Source organism: Lutjanus erythropterus, chromosome 20 (genome assembly GCF_056507025.1).
Source record: "Lutjanus erythropterus isolate fLutEry1 chromosome 20, fLutEry1.hap2, whole genome shotgun sequence".
In the NCBI taxonomy this organism is placed as follows: domain Eukaryota; kingdom Metazoa; phylum Chordata; class Actinopteri; order Lutjaniformes; family Lutjanidae; genus Lutjanus; species Lutjanus erythropterus.
The window spans coordinates 34,349,709-34,377,585 of NC_139336.1; the positions used below are offsets into that span (position 1 = coordinate 34,349,709).

Below are 27,877 nucleotides of genomic sequence, written 5' to 3' on the forward strand. Positions count from 1 at the left end.
GACACATGTTTTCATCATTACCTCTTGCACCTTTTACATTGTTTTCCTTTTTGTTACATCTTTGTCCTTGTTACACTTCGTCCTGTTAGTGTTACACCTATTATGTCATTTTTTGTCTCATGTCTTTTATGTGATTTTTCTCCTTGTTACACTTTTTACATTGTTTTTTGTTTTGCTGCATCGTTTTTGTCCATAGGTTTTAATCTCGTTATATCTGTCTTGTTGCGTCTTTTTCATCATCTTCTCGTCTTTTTTGCCTTGTTATGTTGTTTTTTGTTGTGTTACTTCTTGATTTTATGTCATTTTTTCTCCTCGGCATGTCTTTTTCATGTCATTTTTCAGTTTGTGTTTTTTGTCTTCTGTCTTTTATGCAATTTTTCTCCTCAATTGTTGAGTCATTCTTGCTTTGTCAGTCTTGTTGTCTTGTTACATCTTGTTTGTCTTGATGTGTCTTCTACATCGCTTTTTGTCATATTATGTCATTTCTGGTCTTGTTGTGTCTTTTTTATCTTGTTACATCTTTCTCATCTTTGTCTTGCTGCTTTTTCTGTCTTGATATGTCCTTTTTGTCTTGTCGCATTGTTTTTAATTCTGTTACGTTTTTGGTCCTGTGTCTTTTTTGTCTTGTTGTGTCTTTTGTCTTGTCAAATCTTTCTCATCTTGTTATGTGTTTTCCGTTGTTTTTCATCGTTACGTATTTTCTGTTCTGTCTGTCTTGTCTGATGTCCTCTGATGGATCCACCAGTCAATCGTCTTTTCTGTCTTATTGTTTCGTCCACTTAGGTTGAAATCAGTCTTGATGTTGGAAGGCGGCGCACAATGACGCAAAATAACAATAATCAATAATTCACCTCAAAGTCATTTAAAGTAAAGTAAGGAGTCTGTTTAGAAAATGTGAGGAGGAGAAAGTTAAATAAATACTAAAGTACAGATACCTGAAATCCAGTAACAAAGTATTTGTACTTAGTTACAGTTCCCCCTCTGGAAACAGAGGAGTGTGTCAGTGGAAGTGTTGGTATTTTTCTTCTTGTCCTCACCTTTAAAACAACAGAGATGTTTACCTGTCCTGAAGCAAAGGCAGCGTGAGGCGTCACACCGGCCTTGATGTTTACAGCCACAGAGAAGGAGGGAAAAAAAAGAAGATGAAAAAGAACAAAGGAGGGTAAAATAAAAGAGGAGTGTTGTTGTTTCACACGTTCATCCACTCAGCTGGTAGTAATAAGTGCAGCCTCAGCCCCCGCAAGCCACAAACTTTCTGCCTCCCCTGAATAATGATCGCGGTCGGTGGAGTGTGTCTGTATCGATACAGAGAGGGAAGCATTGGATTTATTACGTCCACACACACACTCACAGCTCTGATCAATGACCAGCCAAAGAAGAAAAGAAACACACCAAACACACTGATCTACACACACACACACACACAGCTGGAAGCAACGAGAACACACACAAATCCTCTGAAACACACACACACACACACACACACACACACACACACACACACACACACACACACACACACACACAAGAACTGCAGATTTTGTCTTCTTCATTATCAGAAACCGAAGCATGCAGCCTCCAAGAATATTAACTAAATGTAGCTGTGGATTAAAAATGCTGCTGGAGGTGGTTCTGGATTTATCCTTCAAAATATTTTAACAGCCAGAACATGAACACATCACACCTGTGAGATCAAACAGGAGTCATAATGTTCAGTCCTCCGTCTTCTTCTTAATTTAACTTGTCCAATATTTTGGTTTAAGAGCACATCTGAAAAACTAATGATATTTCTGTCAGCCTCAACTGTAGGAATATGTTGTTTTTTATTACCAATCGGCAAATATTAGCATGCTAATACGCTAAATGAAGATGTAACATCAGCATTACTATTTTGGCGTCGTCATTATGGCCATCTTTAGCAGGCTAATATTAGCATTTGGCTACTTTTGTCACAAAGTGGCTAGCGTGGCTTTAGTCATATTACAGAAACTTGTGGACCTTAACTTTTTGGTAACCATGGTGCAATGCAGCGCTCCTACAGCACCCCTTAGCTTCAGAAAATATTTTACTTAAGAGACAGACTTTGAAACTTAAGCTGGTTCATGTACACAGAACAGTTCCTGAGTCACTGTTTCTAACTGGACATAAGAAAATATCCAAAGTCATAAATAAACTCCTGACTTTAGGATAAGTGGTTCTATTTTCACTTTTCCATCTGTTGTAGTGGCGAACTGACAACTAGCTAATCTGCACCTGAAGTAATGTGTCTGTCGTGTGTTTCATGTGTCAGTTTATGTTTCAAAGACAAAAAAAACAATAGTTAGGAAGTTGTTTAGTTTGGAGAGATGAGAAAAGTTGTGTTGGTTGCTAGGTAACAGACACAAAAGCTGCTAAGCAATGTTGGATTGAGTGTTTAGGGAGAAAAGATAGACTGAAGTAAAAGAATGTCTTCTGTCCTGAAGTTACTAAGGTTTTGCTTTTCAAATACCAAACAGAGAAAATCTTAGTTAAGACACAAAGTTTGTATAATTCGGCCCCTGGAGTAGCGTCCTGGAGTCTCAGCTGGTTGCTTGGAAACTGCTCCAGGCCAAGAAATACTCTGGCCATAACCCTTGTAAACTAATAAACCATACACCATATTGATCAGTGACGTTTAGAGACGTTGGTAGGTGGGTTGTGTTACCTTTGGACAGAACCACACTAGCTGTTCAAATCTATTTCCAGTTACAATGAAGTGTATTTTGTATTTTTGGGTGTTTTAAAGGAGAAATCTGTGATATATCTACTGTAATAAACCATCATCAGAGATTAAGGAAACATGTAGTTGAACTACTCACTTCTCAACAACTCTACAGCTGTGGTGTCCTGGCCCATAACTTGTGTTATTGTTTGCTTGTTTCACATTAATTAGACTTCAAATTAATGCAGAATATTTGTCAAATGAGTAAGAATGTAAGAATTCACTAATAATCTTTTAGAAGGAGTAAATATCTATAATGGTAAAATTGATTAAAATGTTAATGGAGTTTGGCAGGCTCTGATATATCTCATTATATTATAACAACATTATATTCTCATAATAAATGTGGTGAGCACGGGAATGACCCTGAAAATACATCAGGTTAAAATATGCTGGTGTTTTCCTTTAAGCCTTGGTCTTTGACTGTATAGTCCTCCTGCCTCCTCTGCAGCTCTCTGTGTGTTTCTGCCCTCCAGTCTGAGTATCTGGGTCTGGAGCTCCATGTGAACTCAGGTCAGCTCCTGAGGATCCTGGTGCGTCTCATTAACACCTGACTGATTCTTCGGGCCTCGGCCTCTGCCGCGGCGAGCTCCGCTCTGCAGCGATTACAGCCGCAGCTCCTCATCTCCCCTCCAGGCTTCGGCGCTCCGAAGCACACGAGCACACGAGCCGCGTCTGTTTATCATATTTTATATTTCAAAGCTTTCATTTTATTCACGTTATTTTTAGGCACTGCTCCCACACTGCATTTCACACCGGGGGGGAGTGAAAGTGCTCCGTGTCACTCTCACACACTCATCCTCGCAGGAGCTCTTTCACATGTCTAAGTGACGACCTTCCTCCAGCCGTGGCGCCTTTGGTGCGATGAGTGGCGTGTCGGCTGAAACAACAGAACGACTGACTGTTCTGGCTGCATGTGTGTGAATCTGTCACCGCGGCCGTGCTGATCGCTGCTGACATCCTTTGATAGCCCTGTCACTTCGCCTGTGTGTGTGTGTGTGCTGAATATCTCTGCATACAGTAAATATCTCCCAGAGTGCCTTGCAATGTGTAGTCCTCCATTCTGCTCTCTGTTTGATTCTCACATGTCCGCTCAGGTCATCCGATGCACCGTGTTTCTGTTTGTAATTTTAATGTTCAGGAATATTTCCACCTCCTTCCTGTCTAATTTCTATTTCCAACCTTTTAATCCCCTCTGCCTCCTCTCACTTCCTCCCTTCCAATTTCACAGTGTCAACAGCAGCAACGTGTTGTTGCCATACATGAACATGAACGCTCATTCTCAAAACGTAAAGCAAGCTGAATGACCTGTAGTGACCTGCAGTGACCTGCAGTGACCTGTAGTGACCTGGTCATTAGATCAGAAACAGTCACAAAGTCAAAGTCTGATCAAACGGAAATTTCAGCCTGATGGTGGCGCCAGAGGTCATAAGGTCATTATGAATCATGGTTATCAGCTCTGGAAATCTCACCATTCTCATCCAATTTGATTTAAAGTGGCTACTTTTTACAGACAAACCCGTATTTTGAAGAAATTTAGATTATTACTCTTCAATTATGCTGGAAAATATATTTTAAAAGATCAAACTGGCCAGGCCATTTGACCACGCCCTCTAAACAGCAGCATGTTACTCCAACATGCACAAAAATCGATACGCACATGTATCACGCCCAGACGAACAAAAAAGTCTCTTGGACCCATAGTTGTATTTTAAGAAACTCCTCCTTCAGGATTAATCAGATTGACTTCTCTGTGCGTCATCTGGAGAGTTTGTGATCAAAAGTTATTAAAAAGTTTTAGCTATCACTGAAGGGGCGTGGCCTCGAGTTTCAACGTCTTAACATGAAACACAACACTGCTCTAGTTTCATTTTTCAACACACCGTCCTCTTTTATTTTCATAATTTTGTGCTTGTTATTTTAACTGAAGCAGAGCTCCAGAAACATTCAGCTTTTTTGTGGCACACACCCCAGGTGCACCTGCAGCACTGCATCTGCAAATAAAGCAGGTTTTGTTTGAGTTTTTGTTATCGTGAGCCTTTTTGGTGAGATTACTTAGAACTTTTAATGAATTTTACAAAAAAACACAACTTCTTTTTGCAATTTTCACGTGCAAAACAATGCCCAAAAACACCACAGTTTTAGGCCACAACAATCCCAAAGACCGCCTGTGATATCCTTGCAGAACTGATTAATATAGTCCAGGAATGAACTCCATGTTTTCAGCAATGAGTTTTCTTGTTATTCTAATTTTTTACTTTTTGTACAACAAATATTTCTCATTGAAACATCTTGGGTTTGAATTTGCAGAAAACTTGTGTTGCTTGTTTAAGTTTTGTTGGTCTTCACTCAAATAGTTTGGCTTTTTAAGACAACATGAATGTCCAAAAAACTAATTTCATGACAATCTGGCCCTTATGTGTGGAGATCCTGCTCTGTGCTGGACAGAAAGACAAAATGACTGGCCAGATCTTTTACATCCTGAGACACGTGAAACACGCCTTCACCATACGTAACTGTACTTTACATGTTAGACTCGTTCTATAGGAGGTTTTTCATGACTTAATTTCCTGCACATTTGCATTCAGTTAGTGATTGCTGTGTGATTGGCACGTCACACCGTGTAGAACACAGAGGACGCTGCAAACAGATGGACAGACTGAACCGTCGCGCTGAGAATTAATGAGGCGGGAGAAGTGAAGGAGGCCGTTTAAATATTCTCTTTCCTTGGCTGCCGTGTCACTCTCCTCCTTTTTAATCCCGTCTGCCTCTCCGACCACCTCTGCCCTCCCTCTCTCTTGGTTGTTTCATAATTACACACACACACACACACACACACACACACACACTTGTTGCTATAGTGACAGCAGAGACAGAGTGTCCCTTTAGTCACGGACATTACATACATACCATTACAAGTGCTTCTTACACAAACACTTGAGTTACTATGCATGCTGGGATGTGACTTTATGTAATGTACAGGACTGATGTACTCTATTCTTTATCCTCACAGTTTGATCTCCATCACCGTCTGTTTGATGTCCCTGTTTCAGTTTTTCTCAAACTGTTTATACTGTGTACCACCTCAGAAATGAATTTATTAAACTCTCCAAGTACCAAAAACTCAGTCAGTAGGCAGAACGTCAGGGAGGAGTAAACTCTCCAGTACAGAGAAAATAGACCGATGCATGTCAGCGATTAACTAGCTAGCAGTTCACCAACTGGTCTCTGTGAGTATATGGTCACCAGAAGCCTCATTTATAAAACTGTAAGCTTGTCCTATGCTGGTTTTCCTTAATAAATCATAAATCAGCTCAAAATGTGTCGTACCTTTTGCAGACGTCACGTGACGCCTATAAAGGTTCAGTGAAATGAGTCTTCAGTCACAGTGACTGCAGGAAGTCGACTGTGAGTCACAGTGTGAGTGTGTGTGTGACCCCTCCATGTTTGCAGATGGGACACGGAACAAACTAAAACATCAAAGTTCACATCAAATCAAAGTTTTTTTTATAGTTGTTTTCTGTCATTTCAGGTAGTTCTCATCTCACTGATGTTACTTCAAATGTTTATTTTTCTCATCACTTTGGTTTTCTTGAACTTTGTGTGGATTCATTAACAAGATAACAGAGTTATACAGACAAAACTATTAAATCATTTTTATCTCTCGAGTCCTCTGTCTGGTCTTCTGCTCTAAAAATGCTGCTTGCCACTTGAATCTCGATCACTGACACTCGAAGTGACATTTAAAGTTTGTTCACTTGTACATTCTTTCTTTCATGCTTTATTTGGTATAAATAAAAAAAATGTAGTGACACAAAAACCTGTCTGACCAGCTGGCTTTTATCAAGGCAGCCAGTCGACCACCATCACTTACCTGTTCTTTGTTGTCTTGGAAATCAGCTGCGTTGAAGTTGGAAATCGCCGGAAATTCAATGAGAAATGCACACAACGATATCGAGCGGGTTTAACGGCTTTAGTTGGTTTGAAGTTTTTTTCATGTTTGGTTGTTTCACACACACACACACACACACACACACACACACACACACACACACACACACACCTTGGAACGTCCGAACCGTCACCAGCTGACGTCCAACTCCACTGGACCATCTTCAGTACTGAAGGAGACAAACAACCAGAGAGACAAAGAGGATCAGACTAGATTCACCTCCAACAATCCTGAGAGACAAAATCTTGGACGGACGAACCAGCAGAATGATGTGGGATTTGTTTTCAGAAGATTTTGACTGTTAGATTTAAGGTTAAATGGACAAAATTAACCCATTTGCCACATGTGACATCATGGCCTGATGTTGTAAGACAGTGTTTGGAAAGTCCTGTCTCTGCAGTGAGTAATTAAGTGTCTGCCACCTGTTTGCCCCTTTTAAATCCACAGGTTGTGAGTGTGAACCCTGCTGAGCGCAGCCTTCAGGAGAGTTGAAGGTAAAAGAAAAGTAGAAGCACGCCGTTGCTCCCAGTCAGACTCCTCCCTCCCTCTCTGTTTCTAACTGGTTCAGGTTGGGATAACTGGGCCTCAAAGTTCACTCAAATGTTGTCAGCAGGGCTTGTATTTAAAAAGAAAAACCTTGGTGGACATGTAAAATAATGTCTGACTGACAAGAGCACATTAGGTAACATCTGGCCAATAGGTGGCGCTGTAGCAGCACGCTGTTCTTCCTCAGTGTCAGTCACTTCACCTGCAGACCCAGAGGCCCTGAGTTCAGGTCTCAGGACAGTCAAGTCCTCATTGACTTTTCAAACTCTCTTCTTCTGTAATTCAGTCCGTCCTCCTTGGACTCATCAGTTATCACTCTGTTATTTTTGTTCTTTCTCTCCAGTTTCATGGTGACTTTTATTAATATTCCTCCTTCACTCTGATCTTTATTCTCTCTGGTTCCTTTATGTTGTCAGTACTAAAGACGGTCCAGTGGTGAAAGATGCCGACTGGCGATGCAGAGACGTGGGTCAAACCTCGGGTCAGACCACCGGGGACCTGCACTATGAAGCTACATAAACTTATCCTGGATATCTTTTTATTATCTTCAACACAAAGCTGAGCAGCTCAGCTGGATTTTAAGGGTGTTTGAAACCCAGAGACTGTTGATTCATATCTTGCCACATATTTATCATTTCCAGGAAGGACATTTTTCTGCACTCAAGCAAACAAAAACATGAAAAGCATGATAGGGTTTGACCTCATCCATGTGTCCATGTAGCTGTTGAGTCTTTCTTGCCACTGGATCATCTACTGCTAGGAACCACTAACTGGAGAGAGAAAGAGGGTCTGACTGAAGGAGGAACCTGCAGAAAACTGACCTTTATCAACCTCCATCAATTCACATCTCCTAGAACAGCTGTAGGTCAGCAGGAGTCTCTAAGTCTCCCACATTAATGTGCAAACAACACATTTGATAAATTTGTTTTTGATAAATTAAAATATCACATAATTTGTTTGCTCTGGTTGGAGTTTGAGCCAACTCTTCCATGTTGATAGGCAACTTACTTTACGTCTGAACCATCATCAACATCCCGAACAGCCAAATCATAAGTGGACATAAGTGGACAGTATGTCTGTTCACACCAAGTGTCCACTCATGTCAAAGCATTGATTTGAGAACCACTGCTTTGAAGCCTTGTGTCTGGCATTATGGGGGCTGCCATCTTTGAGAAGTTGATGGATTACAAAAGCGTTATGCAAATTCAGTTACCTTAAGGGACAAATCTCAAGAAAAGTCCTGACATTCTTGTTTTTACGTCTTGGATTTTACAGGATCCAAACAGAATTAATAAGAATTTTGGAGATGAAGAGAGATTGAAAAGTTGGCAAGAACCTGATGACCCTGAGACTAGAACTCAAGAACTTTATGTTCTCAAGTAAAGGGACTTACACCTTAAGACACTGAGGACAGTGAGGACTTGGCTTGGTCTACTCCTTCACACATTTTGAGGGAACAAAATAGGCTTCTTTGAGATGAACTGCACCCCGCCTGGAGATCAGGCGGCCGCAGAAGGAGGTGAAGACAAAAAGGTTTTGAGAGTCTCATCAGAAGGACTATGATTTACAGCCTCATTCAGCAGATCAGGAGGACCAACCTGCTTCTACATCTTCTTCACCTCTCACAACCTCTGGATCTGAAAAGGACAGAGAAATGATAACTACCTAAACCTCTGGACTATTCACTGTGGAGTGAGAACATTTCCACACAAGATAATGTGACTATAACACACGTCAGCTGACACAGGTTCTTCTGTCTTCAAACTCTTACAAAAGTCAAAATGTTGGTGATAAAGTTCTGATATCAATCCTACATCATTCATTTTGTCTCTCAGGATTGTTGGAGGTGAATCATGTGCAGGTTCCTCCTCAGTCTGATCCTCTTTCTCTCTCTGGTTGTTTTGTCTTCTTCAGTCCTGAAGTTGGTCCAGTGGAGTTGGATGAAGGCTGGTAACGCAGAGACGTGGGATTGCACCCTGGCTTGGACAATCCAAGGTGTATGTGTCTTTCCTGACAGACAGTCAGAGTGGAAGTAACTACTTACAAGCACTCAAATTACTGTAATTAAGGAGACTGACTCTGTGGAGGTCATATTAATTTTTAACACATTTATTTCTTTAGGCTGTTCCACAGTGGAACGATGTTGCCTGAGGGGAACGTCCAGACAAACAAACTTATGAAAAGAGTTTATCAAAGTTTTTACATTTCAAATGGCAAAAACATTCAACAGGCTAAAAATATTTTCCTTTACTATTGTAATAAATTGTATTCAAATTAAAATGGTACGGTGTTGCTTTAAGGTAAAGTGACTGAAAAGCTTTTTGTTTTTTCTGAACATAAACACACACAGTTGTACTCTGGATTGTTGTAGCTGGGGTTCGATCGCACGTCTCCTCTCCAGCTGACATCCAACTCCACTGGACCAACTTTAGTACTGATGAAGACAAACAGCCAGAGAGAGAGAGAACCAGGATCACCAAACCTGCACAAGATTCACCTCCAACAATCCTGAGAAACAGAAGGAACTATGTGGGATTGATTTCAGAACTCCTTCACAACATTTTGACTCTTCTAAAAGCCCAGTCTGACATGTGTTATGATCACATGTTGTTGTCTGAAGGTGTTTAAACTGCAGTCCTTGTACAATAAGTAGTCTGGTGGTTTAAGTTCTTGTCACATCTGTGTTGTTTTCAGATCCAGAGGTTGTGAATTCAAACCCTGCAGAGAGCAGCTCTCAGTAGAGCTGAAGGTGAAGAAACTTCGCTCTGCTCTTCTCCACTTTCTCTCACTGACATTACACAAACAGGGATTTGCTTTTTAAAATAATTCTTTAAAATGCTTCTTTGCGCTCACAAACACTCAGAAATAAACCTGCTTAAACGTGTGAAAGCTGAAGGCTACGAGGCGGCTGCAGGGGCTCAGACAGTCACCACATGAGTCAGTGCACAGATCTTTACCAACACCGGCTCTATTTTCACACAGATTTAAGCTTCATTATTCAGTTTGGAGGTGGGCCGTTTGTCGGGTGTGTCAGCTCTCATTAACCGCAGCCCGCACTTCCTCCCCGCAGCCTCGCCCGCACTCACCTAACCTCATCTCAGTGGCTGATTATGGCTTCTTCCCGCGGTCCCTCTCTGGCCCCGCTGTCCTGATGGAAACAAGGTGGAGCAGTAACACTGTCGCTGCAAGCCCAGCTGACATTAATCATTACAGTAAACGTCCGACACACTTAGACTCTTACCTTGCTCACCGCCAACCTGCTCTGAGCTGCAGGAGGCGAGGAAGAGGAAGAGGAGAGCGAAGAAAAGTAAAGGGAAAGAAAAGAACAAGGAGGAGATCTCAGAGGCTTTTGCACACAGAGCAGTTAACTTATGGATGTAACTTAACAAACTTATTTTAACCCAAATCATGATCTTTTCATAAAGATAATCAAGTTGTTTTTGTGACTAAACTGAACTAAACTGCAGCTGTTTTAATAAAGATGGACGCTGCGTCTCCTCTTCCTCCCACTGTACAAAACTGAAAAATATCCGGGACACGAGAGCCGCCATCCTGCGCTGATGACATCATGGACTGATGGACTGAGCAAAATAATTCTTTGCTGAGTCATCATAGGTAGGCTAAGTAGGCTAACCAGCTGTTTAGCTAGCTAGCAAACAATATGACACTGTTTTTTTTACCTTTCAGAAAGGTAGAAAACAATATAATGGTTTTCTTTAACTAGCAAACAATCATAACTTAAAAAAAGAGCTAGAAAGTAATAGGCTATTACTTCTTTTCCCCTACTTTTTAACTAGCTGGCAAACAACATAACAGTTTTTTCTGTTTTAATTAGCTGGAAAACAGTATTACTTCTTTTTAGCTCTACTTTCTAGCTACCAAATACTAATTTTTTTATTTATTTATTTTTTTTTACTTTTTAGCTAGCTAGCAAACAATGTAATGGTTCTTTTTTTTTACTTTTTAGATAGCTAGCAAACATAAATTTAGTCTATTCTCTATTTTAAATTGTGTGACAGAGCTCTGCTGGATTAACTAATTTTAAACCTTGTTTTGCTAAACTCTGATTGGTCCTTATTGTAGAGCATGAGGCCAGTCCTAAACCAGGCTAAAACACAAAAACATGAAAAAAAAAAGGGTCCAGATTGAAAAATACTAAAGTTACCCTTTAAGGCACATTGTTCAAATGTATTATTTTTTTGTCAACTAAACTTCTGAACATATGTATGAGGATTAGAAATGACAACATAAAACAATTTAACACAGAAAATTAAGCAGTTTAGAGAATTTCTGGTCTGTATATCACTCAGAGAAACAAACAGAGAGGATCTCTGTCACACTTCTGTTGGCTGATAAAGAAATACTTTGAGGAAAGTAGTGAAGCAAAGTGAGTCATGAGAGAATAATCAGCAGGAGAGACAAAGTGATGAGGAAAGGTGCAAACAGATGGATCACATAAATGGAGATGTAAAGCAGGATGAAGCAGATGCGACAGAGGGATTGGGTGTGGAGGCAGAGTAAATGGAGATGGATGGATAGAGTAAGATTTCACACAACCTGCTATCAGTGTCGTGTGAATCAAACTGAGAGAATAAGTGCCCGGATTAGGCAGAGCGACGCCGCTGAGGAGGAGAAGGAGGAGGAGATGTAAAGGAATGACAGAGTGACAGAGCTGTGTGAAATACAGAGATAAGAGCTGTGAAATGCAGACGTACGCCCACACACACTCTGACTGCATGTGCGGTCAGCGGATTGTTTTATTCTTTTTATTTAATCGTCTTTTTGATTGTCAGAAGCAGTCCCGCCTGTCAACGCATCCAGCCCGCCTGTCCCTCTGTGTGTCTTTGCTAATCTGTGTGAGTCAGTGTGTGAGTGAACGCTGGTTTTAATCAGCAGAGCAGTGTATCATCATCAGAATCAGCAGCTCGTCTCCTGGCTGCTGCGCCACACTCGTGAATCACGCTGAACTTGTTTGGATATGCAGGAGGGAAAAAAAATAAAACATATGCTACAAAAAAAAAGGTTGAGTCAGAGGTCACAGTTTTAAAAGCCTTTTACTCAGTTTACTGAGCACATTATGAGAGGAGGGGGTCTCACCTCACACCCGCAGAGCGGTCTGGCTAAACTGGGAAAAGGTTGCTGAGGCGAAAATAAGACCCTGAATCTGATAAAAACACACTAAACACACTGAAACAGACTAGATTCTGATTAAATCACTTAGAACAAAGCCACACTTTGCACCTGTATTAGGTAAGAGAGAGGAGAGTGGACCAAAACGTTGTAAAAGGACTCTCGCACACTGTGTACTGGACCTTTAAAGAAAGGTTTTGTCTGATGAAGGTAATACATTGATTTCAAAAGATTTATCAAAGAATCACTCAGCAACGCGTGAAGTCACATCAGAAATGACTGTGGGTCATTTTGGACCCATGTTGTGCGTTAGAGGGGGTTATTATCCTGTAGGAGGAACTGTGCATGTACTCAGCACAGGGACAACATGCACATGACCAGAAGAGCTGCCTGCACCTTGTCCTTCTCACGTTAGACGGAGATAGAAAGTGCTAAGAGAAGGAAATACTCAAGCAAATTTCAAATGTCCTGGAAAGATGAATTCACATTTCTTAAGAAAAGTGTTTGAAGTCGAGGGGCACACATTTTGTATAATCTGCCACATCAATTTTTTTCTTTGGGGAAGGGGCAAAAAATTAATGACTGAAAGAGAACTGAAGAATAGGTTCACTACAAAAGAGCAAATTATTCTGTTTTCTGAGAACGAAAAGTCAGAATAAAAGTTTCTAGGACTGAAATGCTGTTGCAGTGCAGGCACAGGTATTATTTTCTTATTTTCATTCTTTAAAAGTCAACAGACGGCAGCAAACAAAGTCTCTGGAACCTTTGTAGGGGAAGTCTGCCCAGAACTCCTGGTCTGGTTTTGAAATCCTCCCTGTTTTTGAAATCTCAAGCTTGGCAATAATGAGCGCAGGATGTGAACATTAATGGCGTCCTCCTGGGCTGAGCTGTTACTGGATTATCCTGAATAACCAGGTCATGATTTCTGCAGAGATGCTGCTGTTGAATTTTTCAAATGTAATTTCTTTTTTTCTTTGGCTTTCACAAGTTGAGTGACATCTAGATCTGTTAAATTGGAGAGAAGGCAGATATCTCTGCACCTCACACCAAAACTATCTAGATGGATAAACAGTTCTACAGGTAGAGCTGGAGGTCTGTGCCTGAACCTGACGGGACCAGACTTTTCTTCAGGAGATTTTCTTTAGTAAACACTGCGTTCTGTCACTGCCAACTGTTAAAGGTAAATCCATCATCTGCTGAAGTGTTTTAGATAAAGTCTGAATCCACTGTTTTCTCCTGAGGGCTTTTCACAGTGTATATTCTAAAGCCTGCTCTAAGAGTTAACCTTGGACTAACTTAGCCCCTTTTCACACACATATTGTTTAGCTAGGGTTAAACTAAGCACAGGGCTATATGATCGACGCTGTGCTTCTACAAGCCCTGGGTTACACGTCTGTTGGTGCAGCAAATGATTTCAACATTTCAGAGTGTTCTGTGACTGCTCCTTTCTTATAGCACCGTTTCACACTGGCACATTTAGCCCTGGGTTTAGTCGATTTTCAGGGGATAACCCTACAAACTTTGGGCTAACTCTGCTCTGGAGCAGGGCCAGCAAACCCCAGGGCTAAAGTCAGGGTGAGCCACTTTGCTCCAGGATTGTGCCAGTGTGAAAGCTCTAGCCTGGAGCTAACAGCTTTCTCAGCCTGGGGCTAAGTGCAGTGGAGGTTTGTTTCAGACTTTAAAAGTCCCAGCAAAACGCCTGTTGATCCTCCGTCCATGTGATCCGTCGTTCAGACAGCGCAGACACACTTTAGCCTAAGCGTATTTTATTTGAGTGTTTGAAAGTGTGAGCGTGAATGTTTACTTTTTCTGTTGGGGTTAAAGCAACATTTTCATAAATACAGAAAGTTAAAAATGCTAGAATGACTCCAGTTCCTGCATAATAACCTATCCTACCTCTGTACCATTTAATTTCAGGCTGAAATATGCTAATGAGGGTCAGGTTCGGGTTGGTTTTCGGGCAGAATATTGTTAGGACTGTTATTGGCTGCAAGGTGAAAGTGCACCCTCTGCTGGTTGCACCTGATTTTGAGTATTTAGCGTCAACATCAGGGCCCAGCTGCTGGAATACATGTTGTGTCATGTTCTCTTCAGGTGGTGGTGCTCATTGACACTCCTCTGCTGTCGATGCTATCTGTGGAAATACACCCACACACACAGAGAAATGACACAGCTGTTGTTACAGATGTTACTTTTATTTAGATCTCCAGACACATATTTCAGTTACACTGCTGTAGCGCTGTTAAAGTTTACAAATATATCAGCAAATTTACAACCTCACTTTCACCTTTTTTTCCCTCCACTCATCTGCTCATTTCTCTTTCCCTCCACATCATCATAAAGTTTAAAGCCCCGCCAGCGGCCCCCAACCAAGAGAATTAACGTTTGGGAAAGAAGAACACGGTTTTCTTTCATTGATTTGGATATTTAGATGATCAATTTATGGCTTCAGTTGGCTGACTGGCTGTTGAATTACATTCCTTTACTGGTCAGAAACACTTGAGGTGTTCCACAGGGTTCTATAATTAGACCATTTTCATTAGACCCCTTCATTAGATTAATGACTAGTCACTGAATATTCTTTTTCACTGGTGATACAAACTTATTTCCTTAAAAAAATATCACTGATGCAAGTTCTGCAAAAGGTAAACTTTCCAAATGGTTTGAGTTGACATGACATGACATTTATTACCAAAAAGAAAAATCTAATTCATGACTTTTGGTAACATATCTTTTCTCAGATTTCTCGGTGTTTCACTTGATGAAAATTATGTGGACAAACTTATACTAATTCCATTTGCCTTAAAATGAAAAATGAAAGGAAAGGTGAGGTCAGCAAAAACATGGAGATTCATCCTCTGGTGATCATGAATATCCAACTAATACAATTTACTGTCTTGTGTTCCCTTTTTCCCCCAAATATATCTGTCTCAAATGTAAATGCTTCATCCTCTCAGGACCATGAATATTTACCATATTTCACGTAAATCTCACAATTACAGTGATTTTCTGAAATTTGACATTTTAGCCTGATGATGGCACTAGAGGGAGTTTTGATGTAACCATAAACATCTGAATTTCTCTTCTGAACTGACAAATGGCTGTGAAATGATCTTACTAATCTGATTTGGCTCGAGTTAGTTGAGGTGTCCCACAGGGATCAGTCAACATTTGATTGAGTTTGCCTTTTTTTAACCAAGTGTTGATTGAAAGTAAAATTTGCCCTGATGGTGGCGCCGTGTCAATAGCATTCAACTTCTTCCTCTTGTTTAATGGCAGTCTGACAGTTTTAGACTATCTTCTCTGGACCAAAGTGTTAGAGATTGTTGCCCCTTTGTCCCGGGCCGCTGGTGGGGCAAGAATCATCATTCTCCCACTTTCAAGTATGTAAGAAAGAACAGTAAAGTAAGGCCACACCATAGTCACAGAAACTGATCTTTCTTTTACTTCCAGCTGACGGAGGGCAGGAGGTGACGACCCACTCGAGACACTCTCACAGAACAACAGGCTTTTGTTCCATGTTCCACGTCCTGGTAGCTTCTATGAAACATAAAAAATACCCCACAGAGTGGCCAGAGGTAAAGAACACACTGAAGAACCCATACACACACACAGAGGTTAAACACGTTTATGGCAGCAAAAAAGAAAAATGTAAGAATTTGGATTTTATAAGAAACTGAACACCTTACTGTGAAGTTTGATCACAACTGAACGTTTAAGGTGGAATTGTAATTGGATTGTTCTGATACTAATACCAGTATGGAAAAGGCTCTGAATGGTGCATAAATTACCACATCCAGTATGAGTATGCAGATCTATTTTTTTTTATGCACTGTTATTGGATCAGTAATTGATATCAGCCAGTATGCTTCAGTTCAGGTAATAAAACTGGTATTGGGAAGGAAAAAACTGTATTAAAAAAATCTAATTGTAAATATTGTCAAATTAAATTTGGAATTTAAAAATGTATTGTTTAGGTTAAAAAATTAAAATGGAATCTAAATGTCCAAGGTTTCCAGTCATTTAGCTGATTAGCTGTGTAACTGACAGAATGAAATCTGATTGGACGGAGGTCTGATTGATTTATTATTATTGTTGACAGCCAAAATATTTAATCAGTTATATTTTTTTAATCTTGAATTTTGCTGTCTGAACTTCACCAAACTAAGTTGAGCTACTTTGATTTACACAAAATTTACAGCCAAAAATGACCAGCTGAGGGCTTGTATCCCTGATTAACGAATGCATGGGAAAAATACATAGAAATTAGCCTTATATATAATTATATATCTATATGTATAGACTATGGCTGGGTTTGTTCTATAAAGCAGTTTTAATGTCCAACTCCAACTTCCAAATGGAGAAACATTAAAAGTTATACCCCAAAATTAGTGTGTATATGTACGTTTTTTAATGCAACTAAGCCCACTAAAATTGGCGATTGATTAATTTCCCATTGCTAGTAGACAACTTTGCTTTTTTGTTTTCTTCCCAGTGTTTGCTGGAAAGACTCAACTGGTGTGTTCAGCTCTCAGGACGTCTGTAGCTTCTAACTGAATCTCTGCGGTTTGAATGTTCTCCTGCGTCGCTGTTTGTACTTTCAGGTATCTGCTTTATTTTACTGTTCCATGTTCACCTTCAGCTGATAGGAGACGTGTCAAATTACTGCTGATGAAAACAAAACACTTCCTGAATTTGTTATTTCATAATAAAAGCTTTTAGATCACAAATGAACGGGGGAACTTTAAGGTCCGTTGAATGACGTGGATCCCAAGGCTAATTTTGATACCGTTGAGGTTGACAATACATATTAATACACACAGATTTATAATCAATTAATTAAACCTGCTCGGTGACCAAGGGACCACAAACGGATGAGACTGAGTAGAATTAACAGCTAGTGGAGAGAACCTGAATCATGGTGTGAGGAGAACCTGGGGAGAACTGTGCAGGTGTCAGTTTTGTAATCACATATCAGGCAGATCTAAAACTAGTAGTGATTGTCTAATACTGTGCTGAACAGAAAGTAATGAATCTGCTTGTCAGGTCAGTTATATCTCACGTTGCCAGACATTAATCACCACAGGGGATAGAGAAAGTCCGACTGAGAGAGACGGAGATGAAAGAGATTGCTGGTGCTCCCTCCAACTGTGTATCTAATTGAACAGGTAAAAATAGTTTTGTGCTACATCTCGGACCATTTGGGTGATTTTAAAAGAGCTATGTTTAGCTTTTATGTTTAATGTAATGTCCTTCATAAGATTTCCTGGAGAGAAGTTTTCATTATTGTGGTTTTGGCTTTCTTATATGAATAAAACTAAAACAGAAGAGCGAGGGAGCCTCTCCTGAATGGGAATTATTCTGGTTGGTTTTAAAATTCTGATGGGGCTGTTTTGTGTCAAATCTGGCAACAGTGGCGGGTTTTTTGTTTCAGATGCAGCAGCAGCCTCTGCCAGGAAGCCTCTGCGGACATCATGGCAGAGGCAAAGAGGACGTTAGCAGAGGAAACTAAGAAGAGAAAAAGAGAAAATGACCAAGCAAGAGGCCACCAAGAGTAAGGGTCCTATTTTGACATGTAGGGTGAATCCAACTTCACTTTTGCTATTTAAATGGCACATAATCTGGGCACAAAGTAAACTGGAAAAGGCAAAGAGATTCTATTTAGTCTCCTAATTAAACATAGGTGTGTTCTGGAACATGAGTTAAACCAATCAGAGTCTCATCTCAAAGCACAGATGCTGGAAGGATTCACTTATGTAGGAACTGTGGTTAATCTGTGTCAGCTGGACCTATTGTATGTCCTAAATCGAGAGTGTCCCCTGTCCTGTCAAGTTTACAACCACAGTTTTTATTTTTACCAATGTGACTGCTGCACGTATCATTAATATTATATAGCAACAATATTAATGTGCACATGGAAGCATTTATAATGACCGAAAACAGCGTCTCTAATCATTAAACTAAGTTGAAAACACTCAGACATCAAGACACCATACAATAAATAAATCACCTGGAAAGTCAACACTGCTTCAACGTCATTGAAAAGATGATTTAATGATTAAAGAGGCTGCTTTCGATGATAAAAATAACATATTTTCTGGTTCTAACTTCTTTAATGTGAGGATTTTCTGTTTTTTCTTTGTCATTAATCAGTAAATGAAGCGTCTTTGGGTTTTGGACTGTTGGTTGGATGAAAGAAAATATTTGAAGATGTCATGGTGGGACTACGGTAAATTGTTATGGACATTTTTCACGTTTCTTTCTCTTTTTTTTACATTTTAAAGACTAAATGATTAAGTGTGGCGAGATGCATTTACGCACGAGGCACAGCAGAGCCATCATCCAAAACGTTCGCCTGAATAACTGCTTTTGTTTGCTTATTTCACATTAGAGTTCAAATTAATGCCGAATGTTCACAGAATGAGAAAGTGTCTGTTTGTGAGAGAAGGACTAGATGTTTATAACAGTTAAATTGAGAAACATGTTAATGGAGTTTGGTGTGGCCTTTTGTTTTCAGGATAAAACATACTTAACTTTACATGGACAGACAGCTGGCAGAGTAATAAAGTGTGATGATTTGCTGCTTTTCTTTGTCATTTATGACAGTAAATTAAACGTCTTAATTGATAATGAAAATTATCATTTAAATCAGGCACTAGTCACAGTAAGCGCAGTGAAAATCTGATAAAGTGACAGCCACAGTGAGCAGCTTCACTGCAGTGGTGTTTAAGTGCCTTGCACTCTGAAATTGGGGGCACCAAACCACAAAAGATACCAAATCCTGACATAATGTTGCTTTAAACTCCACTTTCTGACTGTTGAACACTTGAAAATGACCCTCTGGAGACTTCAGAGAATGTGATTCAAAACACATAAATCCAGATCGTTGTTTTTCAGAGTGATATTACATACGACACACCACTTCAGTGATATTTAAATGTCAACATTAAGTATTCAGTAGTGATACGCAGGCCGCTCTTCTGTTGCTTATAAGATTTAAATCCTTATAGTCTTTCTTTGCTGCCATACACACATCCACACACAGCCCACGCAGAAACACACACACACACACACACACTCCCAAACAAACACACGCACATAAAGAAAGACAAACCGCTCACACAACTATACACTTACAGTATGTGAAATATACACTCTGGATTTTTTTTTCATATTCCACATTAAATGAAGTTTGTACAGAATGTCGACGACAAAATTAAGAGAAAGACCCGCAAAAAGCACACTGGTGTACAGCATGAGTGTTTGTGTCCGTGTGGGGACCCTGTTTGCCCGCTAACGAGGTGTAAGGGGACGGAGAAAGTGTGAGTGTGTGTGTGTGTGTGTGTGTGTGTGTGTGTGTGTGTGTGTGCGTGTGTGCTTTGTATGTATGCAGTATAGATTTCTTGCCACTAGAGAGGTCCAGGGGAGTGATAAATTGAGCTGACAAACACCGTGGAAGGATCTGCCCCATCTGTCCCATCGTCTCTCTTTCTGTCTCTCTCTCTCAATTTTTAAGACTTGCTGTCCGAGTGTGTTTGTGTGTGTGTGTGTGTGCTTTTTTTTGTTCGTGTGTGTGTGTGGTTTTGTGCTTGAGCCAAAGTCCCTGTGTTTTCAGGCCGGCTGTCTCCGAGCCAAAAAAAAAGCTGGAGGGAGTGAGTCAGAGCCGGAGCCGCACAAAAAAGCACACAAACCCTCCAGACACGGAGCATTGGAAATGAAGTCAGTGTGATCCAAAATCCCAAGAGTCTCTCTGTCTCTGCCTTTGTTGTTTCTCGCCCTCTCACAAAACACACAGTCCAGTCTCTTCGTCTTCTTCTTCTTCCTCTCCTTCAGCGTCTGTGTGTGTGTGTGTGTCTATGTGTGTGTGTGTGTGTGTGTGCGCGTGCGTGTGCGCGCGGCTGATCCGAATGTCCTCCACAACACTTTCCCTCCTCACGCGGCCTTGTCTCGTTGATGTTTGTGTGTCTGTTGGTTGACATTTTCCCGTAGCAGAGGGCGCCGAGTCATGTGACTTTCTCTGGGTCTTGCCATTTATTCTGTGAGTGTGTGTGTGTTTGTTTGTTTGTGTGTGTGTGTGTGTGTGTGTGAATGTTGACTGTGTGTGGGTGTTTGTACAGTATGAATGTGTGGGTTCGTATTTATGAGACGAGGAGTAGAAACGCTGTCAGGACGGACACACACACAGTCACAGAGACGTGAAGGTGGAGGAGCGGAGCCGAGTGCCGGCTGCTGCTCTTGGGCCCCGCAGAGTCCTGAGAGTCTATTGACCCCTGAGCCAACAGAGCCTGAAGGGACAGAGGAGGACGAGGGAGAAAGACAGGGACAAGACAGGTAAGAGCGTTACTGGAAAAGAAACACACTTTAATCTGCAGTAAACCAATGCAGGGGTGGAAGTAACTAATTACAAATACTAAGGTTACTATAATTAAGTAGTTTTTTGGGTGCTTTAATGAGTAGATTTTCCAGTCTGTAATTTTACTCGTACTTAACGACAGTTTAAAATAAAAAATGCCAGCCAGCACCAACATTTTTGACAAAATTCACTGATTTTCCAACATTCATTGATTTTGCAACGTCTCAGTTTCCTTCAGGCAGAGAACAATATTTAATCAAAGAAGGAGGTGTTGGTGACTTCACTTTACTTTACAGTGCAGTTCTGTTGTAAAGTGCCCTAAATACCCCCATATGAAGTCTGACGGGGTCTAATAAAGGGTCGAATACTGAATAATAGTTTTTGTGTAATTTAATATAAAATATTTTACTTGTGCAGTGGTGGGAAGAGTACTGAGAATCTGTACTCATGTACATTACTCTACTACAAGTAAAAGTACTGGTGTTAGAAAATACTTCAGTAAAATTACAAAGTATTAATCTCAAAAAAAAAATACTCAGAGTATTAGTTACTTTTTAACCGTAGAAGTTAAACACTCTATCTGTTCTGCTCACTGGTCACAGTCACCTCTATAAACTACAGCTGCATATTTTGTGCCTTTTCCTCATCGATAATTGAAAATGCTAACAAGCGTTTAATCATTAACTCTTTCCTTGCCAGTGTTTTTTAAAATAGTTGTCAGCATTTTTGACAAAACTCACTGATCTTTTCTTTTTTCTATGAATATATTAACATGTAATATATGAAAAGAAAGAACAGATCTTATAGTTTCAGACACAAAAATTCAAAGTGTAAAAGAGATTGAGCACCAATTCCATTTTTTTAATTTGAGTGACAATTTTTTGTCTTTGTGAAAAACTGCAAACTGTCCAACAGTTGAAGAACGTTTGTCATCATATAACTGCAGGTATTTATAGATTTCATCATCTACAATCCATAATATCATGAAAAGATTCAGAGAATCCAGAGAAATCTCTGCACGTAAGACTGAAAACCAACACTGAATGTCTGTGACCTTTGACCCCTCAGGCAGCACTGCATTAAAAACTGCATTAAAACCCCTCATCATTGTATAAAGGACACTACATGGACTCAGGAACACTTTGGAAAACCGTTGTCAGTAAACACAGTTTGTCTCTGCATCTACAAATGTAAGTTCAGACTCAAAGACAAAGACATCAACAACATCCAGAAACACTGCAGACGTCTCTGGACCAGAGCTCATCTGAGATGGACGGACGCAAAGAGGAAAAGTGTCCTGTGGTCTGACGAGTCCACATTTCAGACTGTTTTCACTAATCATGGACGTCGTGTCCTCCGGGCTGAAGAGGAAAAGGACCATCCAGATTGTTCCCAGCACTGACTTCAACAGACAGCAGCTGTGATGTTTGGACGGATTCAGAGAGACACATGCTGCCATCACTGACGTCTTCTTCAGAGACGTCCCTGATTATTTCAGAGAGACGATGCTGAGACACATTGTGGACGTGTTCCAACAGCGTGTCTTCATAGTAAAAGAGTTCAGGTCCTAGACTGACCTGGACCTGCAGTCCAGACCTGGACCTGCAGTCCAGACCTGTCTCCCATTGAAAATGTGTGGTGCATCATGAAGGACAAAATAGGACAACAGAGACTGTGGACTGTTGAGCAGCTGAAGACGAATATCAAGAAAGAATGAGGAAGAACTGACCTTTAAAACTTCAACAAACACTGACTGAATGTTGTTGAAAGAACAGCTGATGTATCTCAACATGATCCTGTACCAACAGAACGACTGAATATTTACACAAAACAATAAAGTTTGAATATTAAATATTTTGTATTTGTACTGTAGTCAATTTAATGTAGGTTGAAAAGTTTTTGCATTAATGTTTTACACAACATCCCAACAATAAATCTGTGCTGTCATCCATTAACAACATATTCACCACCTCAGGGTCAAATACTTTATAATAAAGAACAAATGATTCTTATTTTTTGACTAATTTGGTACAAAGCACAGCTTCTTCCATCTTATCGGTGTGCTGTAAATTAAAATGCAACCAACTTTTGCTTACAGAGAACACATGAACGTAGAAGTGAAGTCACCCGGCAAACATTTGATGATATTTATGTGAAAACACCAAATGAGACTCGACACTGTTGTCAGGGGTGTGATCGAGTCATTATTCTCAAAGTCACATGTAAGCTGCTTTCACACCAAACAAGCGTCACATTGTGCAGATCGAGGCCATTATTTTTAATGAAAAGTGCCTCGACGCAGAACCAAACCCAAACCCAGCAGTGCTCTGGTGCTGACAGTGAATCGGAGTTAAGAAGTCAAATGTTGGGAGTTTGCAGAACGATGGAACTCTACTCTTTGATCAGTCCAGGACTGAAAAGAGTTTATTTTAACCTGACCTATTAAGCCGGTCCCGTCCAGTGCACAGACTGAAATTGGTTTTGATGTTACGCTAACCGACTGAACCAGCACTTGTCTTTGCTAAACATTCTGGTAGTTACACAGAGATGGAAAAAGGCTGCCATTGATTTCCACTCTTTAAGGAAGATCAGCGCTGGAGCCTTGAAAACACGATGCTGACCTGAAATACAGATGAAATGAAATGAAATGTAACCGCCACCTCACTCACTGCTAAAACTGATGTGTTTATAGGAAATACGTCAACATCGCCGCCATATTGGTCAGGGCAACACTTTCATTTGACAACCAGCAGAGCCTGGAAATGATGAATACTAACGTCAGAAATGTAAAGTTTGGGTCTCCAGCATTATGAAACTGCTGGATACTAACTTGCATATGTTGAGCAGTTTGCATAATTAGCATGAGTTAGCATAATCACCTTTATGGACAGTATTTCAGGAACTGTTTGATTGATTTGGACAATAATACAGTGGTGTGATGAGGTTTGGGGTCAAGTTTAATGGGCTGTGAGTTCAAATGTATGTGTTCTGCATCATTTAGATAATTATGTTCATGAACATATAATATACATATATATATCTAACTGAGCTGAAGTTGTTTCAGTTATTTCACTGTGTTCCCATCAATTCAGCGTCTTCTAAAACTTCTAAATCGACTGAAATTTCATCAGAATCAGCACACTGACAGCTGGTTTAAATGTCCATTTTGAATTTTGAAAATGTCAGAAATTAATTCATCATCCTCAGTAACCCCCAAAACCACTTCAGTGTTGTCCAAACCGGTGAAGCAATTATGCTAATGAAGTAAATTGTCCAGCACACACAGGTGGTTTCATAATGCTGAGGACCCATACGGTGTTCAACACAACAACAGGATGTGTTGAAGTCCTGACCTCACCAATATGGCGTCGATGCTGACATATTGCAGCTTTGGGAAAGTCAACATGTCCAGGTTCACGGTGCTTCAGTGTTTCTCACTGATTCAAGCAAATTGTGCAATTGTGTACAACTGCACACAATTTGCACAATCATCACATGCACCTGACTCACTGAGTTGATTCTCAGAGAAATGGTCAAACTCTTCACATTTAAATAATCTTTCATAATCTGAACCGTCACACAAAACAAAACAACAAAACTCTCCTGCATGGTTTTAAAAGGTCACAAATCACCCCAAACTTTTCATCCACGCTTCACCATCATGTGAGCCGTACTGCTCAAAATGTTTTCGATGTTTTTTCGTCTTTTTAATCACCGTGGCAGCCAACCCCGAAAATGTTGATCATGAAAACTTCTGTTTGTTCCACTTTTTTCTTTCCACTTGACTCTGTAATTAGACAAGAATGTCTGTTTTGTCAAGCCGAATGTTTCTTCCCTGTGTCATACTGAGCTTTTTACATTCAGATTGTAAACGTCAGTAAAAGTTTACTGGGAAAAATTCAAATTGTACAAAACTGTAGTACACAGGAAGACAAGCACATTACAGCAAATATATATTTTTAGCAATGTGTTTCATGTACTGCAACGGAATATTCACTTTTGATCTTTCATACAAAGTCATATACAGATCCATGTGATTCATAGTTCACAGCTTTTCTGCCAATTTAGCAGACATTAGAAAGAGTTCGTGTCCCAGATATGTATGGAGTGTATACGTATGTGTGACAGATTTTGATATTGGAAGGGATCATTTTACGTGTGGCGGCTCAAAGGATGAAAGGAAGTTTATAAGTTGTGAAGAGTTTGACAATTTAACTGAGAATCTGTTGAAATCTGAATGTAAAAAGCTCAGAATGATACACAATGAAGAAGCATTCAGCTCGACAAATGTTCTTGTCTCGTACGGTGTCGAGTGTCAACAAAAAAAGTAGAACAAAACAGATTTGCATAAGCAACATTTCCAGGGTTGACTGCCACGGTGAAAAAAAGATGAAAAACATTGAGTGCAGCGCGGCGTTGGCCCCGGCCAATTTACTGACACAATAACGAGCTTTTGAAGCGTGAATGAAATGTTCTGGGTGAGTTACGACCTTTTGCAAACATGCAGTAGAGTTTTGACGTCCCATGAAACAGTTGTGACAATTTTACTCAAAGAAAGTTAAGACTGTTTTGAAAAATGAGCCAAAACTGTAAAATCAAACCATTTTCAAAAGAAAAACGTCTCAAATGTCTTTTACAGAAAGTAGCTGCATTCAGGGCTGCTGTTATCCACTGTGATATACTCTTTATAAATGGTTAACTGTTTAAAGTAGCTTAGTTTTAACTTTAGATTATTTGCACATATATATATCAAAAGACAATAAGAAATGTAGAAAGTTAGAATTAACAGTACAGTCTTACTAATGTTGACATTAAGTCTAAAGTCCTAATCCTTTGGTATTGTGCAAATCATTATTATTTTCACAATATTTAATGGATATTAAAATGTAAAAATCCACAGAATAATAGATATAAATTGATATAAATCAATAGTGCAATTATGCTTTAAATGAAAACGTATTCTTGCAGTGAAACTTGGGGTTATTCAAAGTACATCAGTCCAAGTTTCCGTCCTCCAGAGTTCTTCTCTCATCTCTCTGTCTACAGATCGACTTCCAGTTTGAATCCTTCGTCTTCGCCCTCCAGCAGAGGATCCGGTCCAGCAGCAGCAGCCCTGCAGACTGTCCTCTCCTGTCAAATCCGGTCTCAAGTCGTCTCAGGACCTCGTGTCTGGAGCTGCTTCCTGCGTCGTGTCCTGTCTCCAGCGCCAAATGTTTTCACCGGAGCAGTTTGCAGCTATTTTAACAAACCTTGTGTGTAGAATTACAAGTTTGGTGACTTTTGCGACCCTTGATATAAATATTACTTATTACACAACTATTGCACGTTATATAAATACTACAGAATAATAAAGCACCACAAAAAACATTGGCCTTCCTATCCATCCGCCCCCAGCACATATGGTGCGGAGAGGACAGGATGCAGAGGTGACTGCTGGGAGATGAACTGAGTTGCAGAGCTGAGGGGAAGTTTGTGAGTTCTTCTTCTGTGGTGGGTCTCTTCACTTCTCAACTCTAACCTGTGGCATCAGTGCTGTGCTGAAGGTTTCAGTTACCGATAAACTTTTACCGCTGATGATTTTCTTTTGTTGATTTGAGCAGAAAATAAAACATTTAACAGCAAATCAAAGAGAAAAAGCTGGACCTTCATGTTCTCCTGTTATATAAAATTATGTGATGATGATGTATGGTATAAAATCTCGTGTTGGGATGCTGTGGAAAAATAATTTTATCATGCATCTTTTCATTCGATAAAGTTTTTTGTCTGAACTGTTAAAACCTTATGACCGTCTCTGTCCCTCCTTTTGTTCCTAAAGAAACAGAGCTGCAGAATTTACACCTGCTTTTCCCCGACATTAAACCCCAGACAGTTTTCTCTGCTGAAGCGCTCAGTCAGAGATGAGAAATCAGATTCAGGAGCTGTTTGTATAAATTTGCTTTATGTCCTCACATATTTTTCACCCTTAAAAAGGAACAAAAACTCAAACTATATGAGGCCAAACCTGCATTTTTCAGGTCCCTCTTGTGTGACATGCAAAACCTTGGTTTGGTTCTTTAGTAAATAGAGAGACAGGTAATTTTTTGCCATGGTAATTTTCAGCCACTTATGCAGCTCTGAAGGCTGAGCATTATTATTAATCCAAAGACTTTTCTGTCATTGTTGACTTTTTTATACTTTACTTTGTACTTTTTATACTTTCTAGTTTTAGTTTTCAGTTGCAGTTTGGTCAGGTTTGGATGAGAAAACTACTAAGGTAGTCTGAGGAAAAGATCATGGTTTGGTCCAAATTAGTAGAAGCAGACTGAGCTCACATTGTGAACCCGTCCATGCAGACTCATCTTAATGTCTGTAAAATGCACGGAAAGCAGAAAAATACTCACAGCCATTGACTTTAGACCAGGTTTTTGTTGGTCAGTGGTGCTTTAAGATGCTTCACGCCTCACTTTAAGACCAACAGAGCTGCTGGTGCACAGAGGGGTGCAAGTTCATTTGCTACGTACACAATGTGGGTGCCGGGCGAGAAAATGAAACCTGCACTGGCAAGAAAATAACGACAACTGCGGTGCTCGCTGCTTTGCACCAGGTGGAAGATGAAGCTCAAAGATGCAGAGGAAGTTGAGGTAACAAGTAACAAGTAGTGAATTACTTATAGTAAAAGAAGAAGGGTGACAGAAATTCAGTCTGTAAACGTGAGATGAGGAGACAGAAGATGTTACGAACACCAGCACTTTTTCTAAGAAACCTGTGAATCCATAATTAGTGTTTAAATCAGAGGTGCTCACCTCCTCACACTCGAAGTCATCGGAGGGGACACACTTCTGGCCTCCATCCTGTAAAACAAGAACTCATTAGGAGGAAGAACCAGAAACACAATTAACAACACAAACACAGCTTAGTCATAGTGTCAAAATGTCAAAATCTTGTAAATATATTATTGAATAGGACACATTTTGCTCAGGTTTGATTAGTTTGAGCTGTTTGAATTTCTTTGACTGATAATTTTCATTAGTTTTCATCATTGACTTATTTCACTGATGAAAAAAAGATGATAACTAAATAAAAAGTCATTTATGACGATGTTATGTGCCACAGTGTCTGTGTGGTGCTGTGCTCTCCTGTGTCCAGGTTCTGCCCCCCCCCCCTTGCAGGTTGCAGT

The 27,877-nt window shown here is 40.1% G+C and overlaps 1 protein-coding gene across 1 annotated transcript in view; it reads right to left on the reverse strand.

The window, feature by feature from the left end:
- Window positions 1-18,784: 18,784 nt before the first annotated feature.
- gfra2b (GDNF family receptor alpha 2b) overlaps window positions 18,785-27,877 on the reverse strand; it is a 119,698-nt gene continuing 110,605 nt past the window's right edge. Inside the window, exons 9-10 of the mRNA XM_084746443.1 lie at window positions 27,504-27,551; window positions 18,785-20,653 (exon numbers count right to left, since the gene is read on the reverse strand). Coding sequence (XP_084602569.1) covers window positions 20,507-20,653; window positions 27,504-27,551 — 195 coding nt within the window. The 3' untranslated portion in view covers window positions 18,785-20,506. The remainder of the gene's footprint in view (window positions 20,654-27,503; window positions 27,552-27,877) is intronic.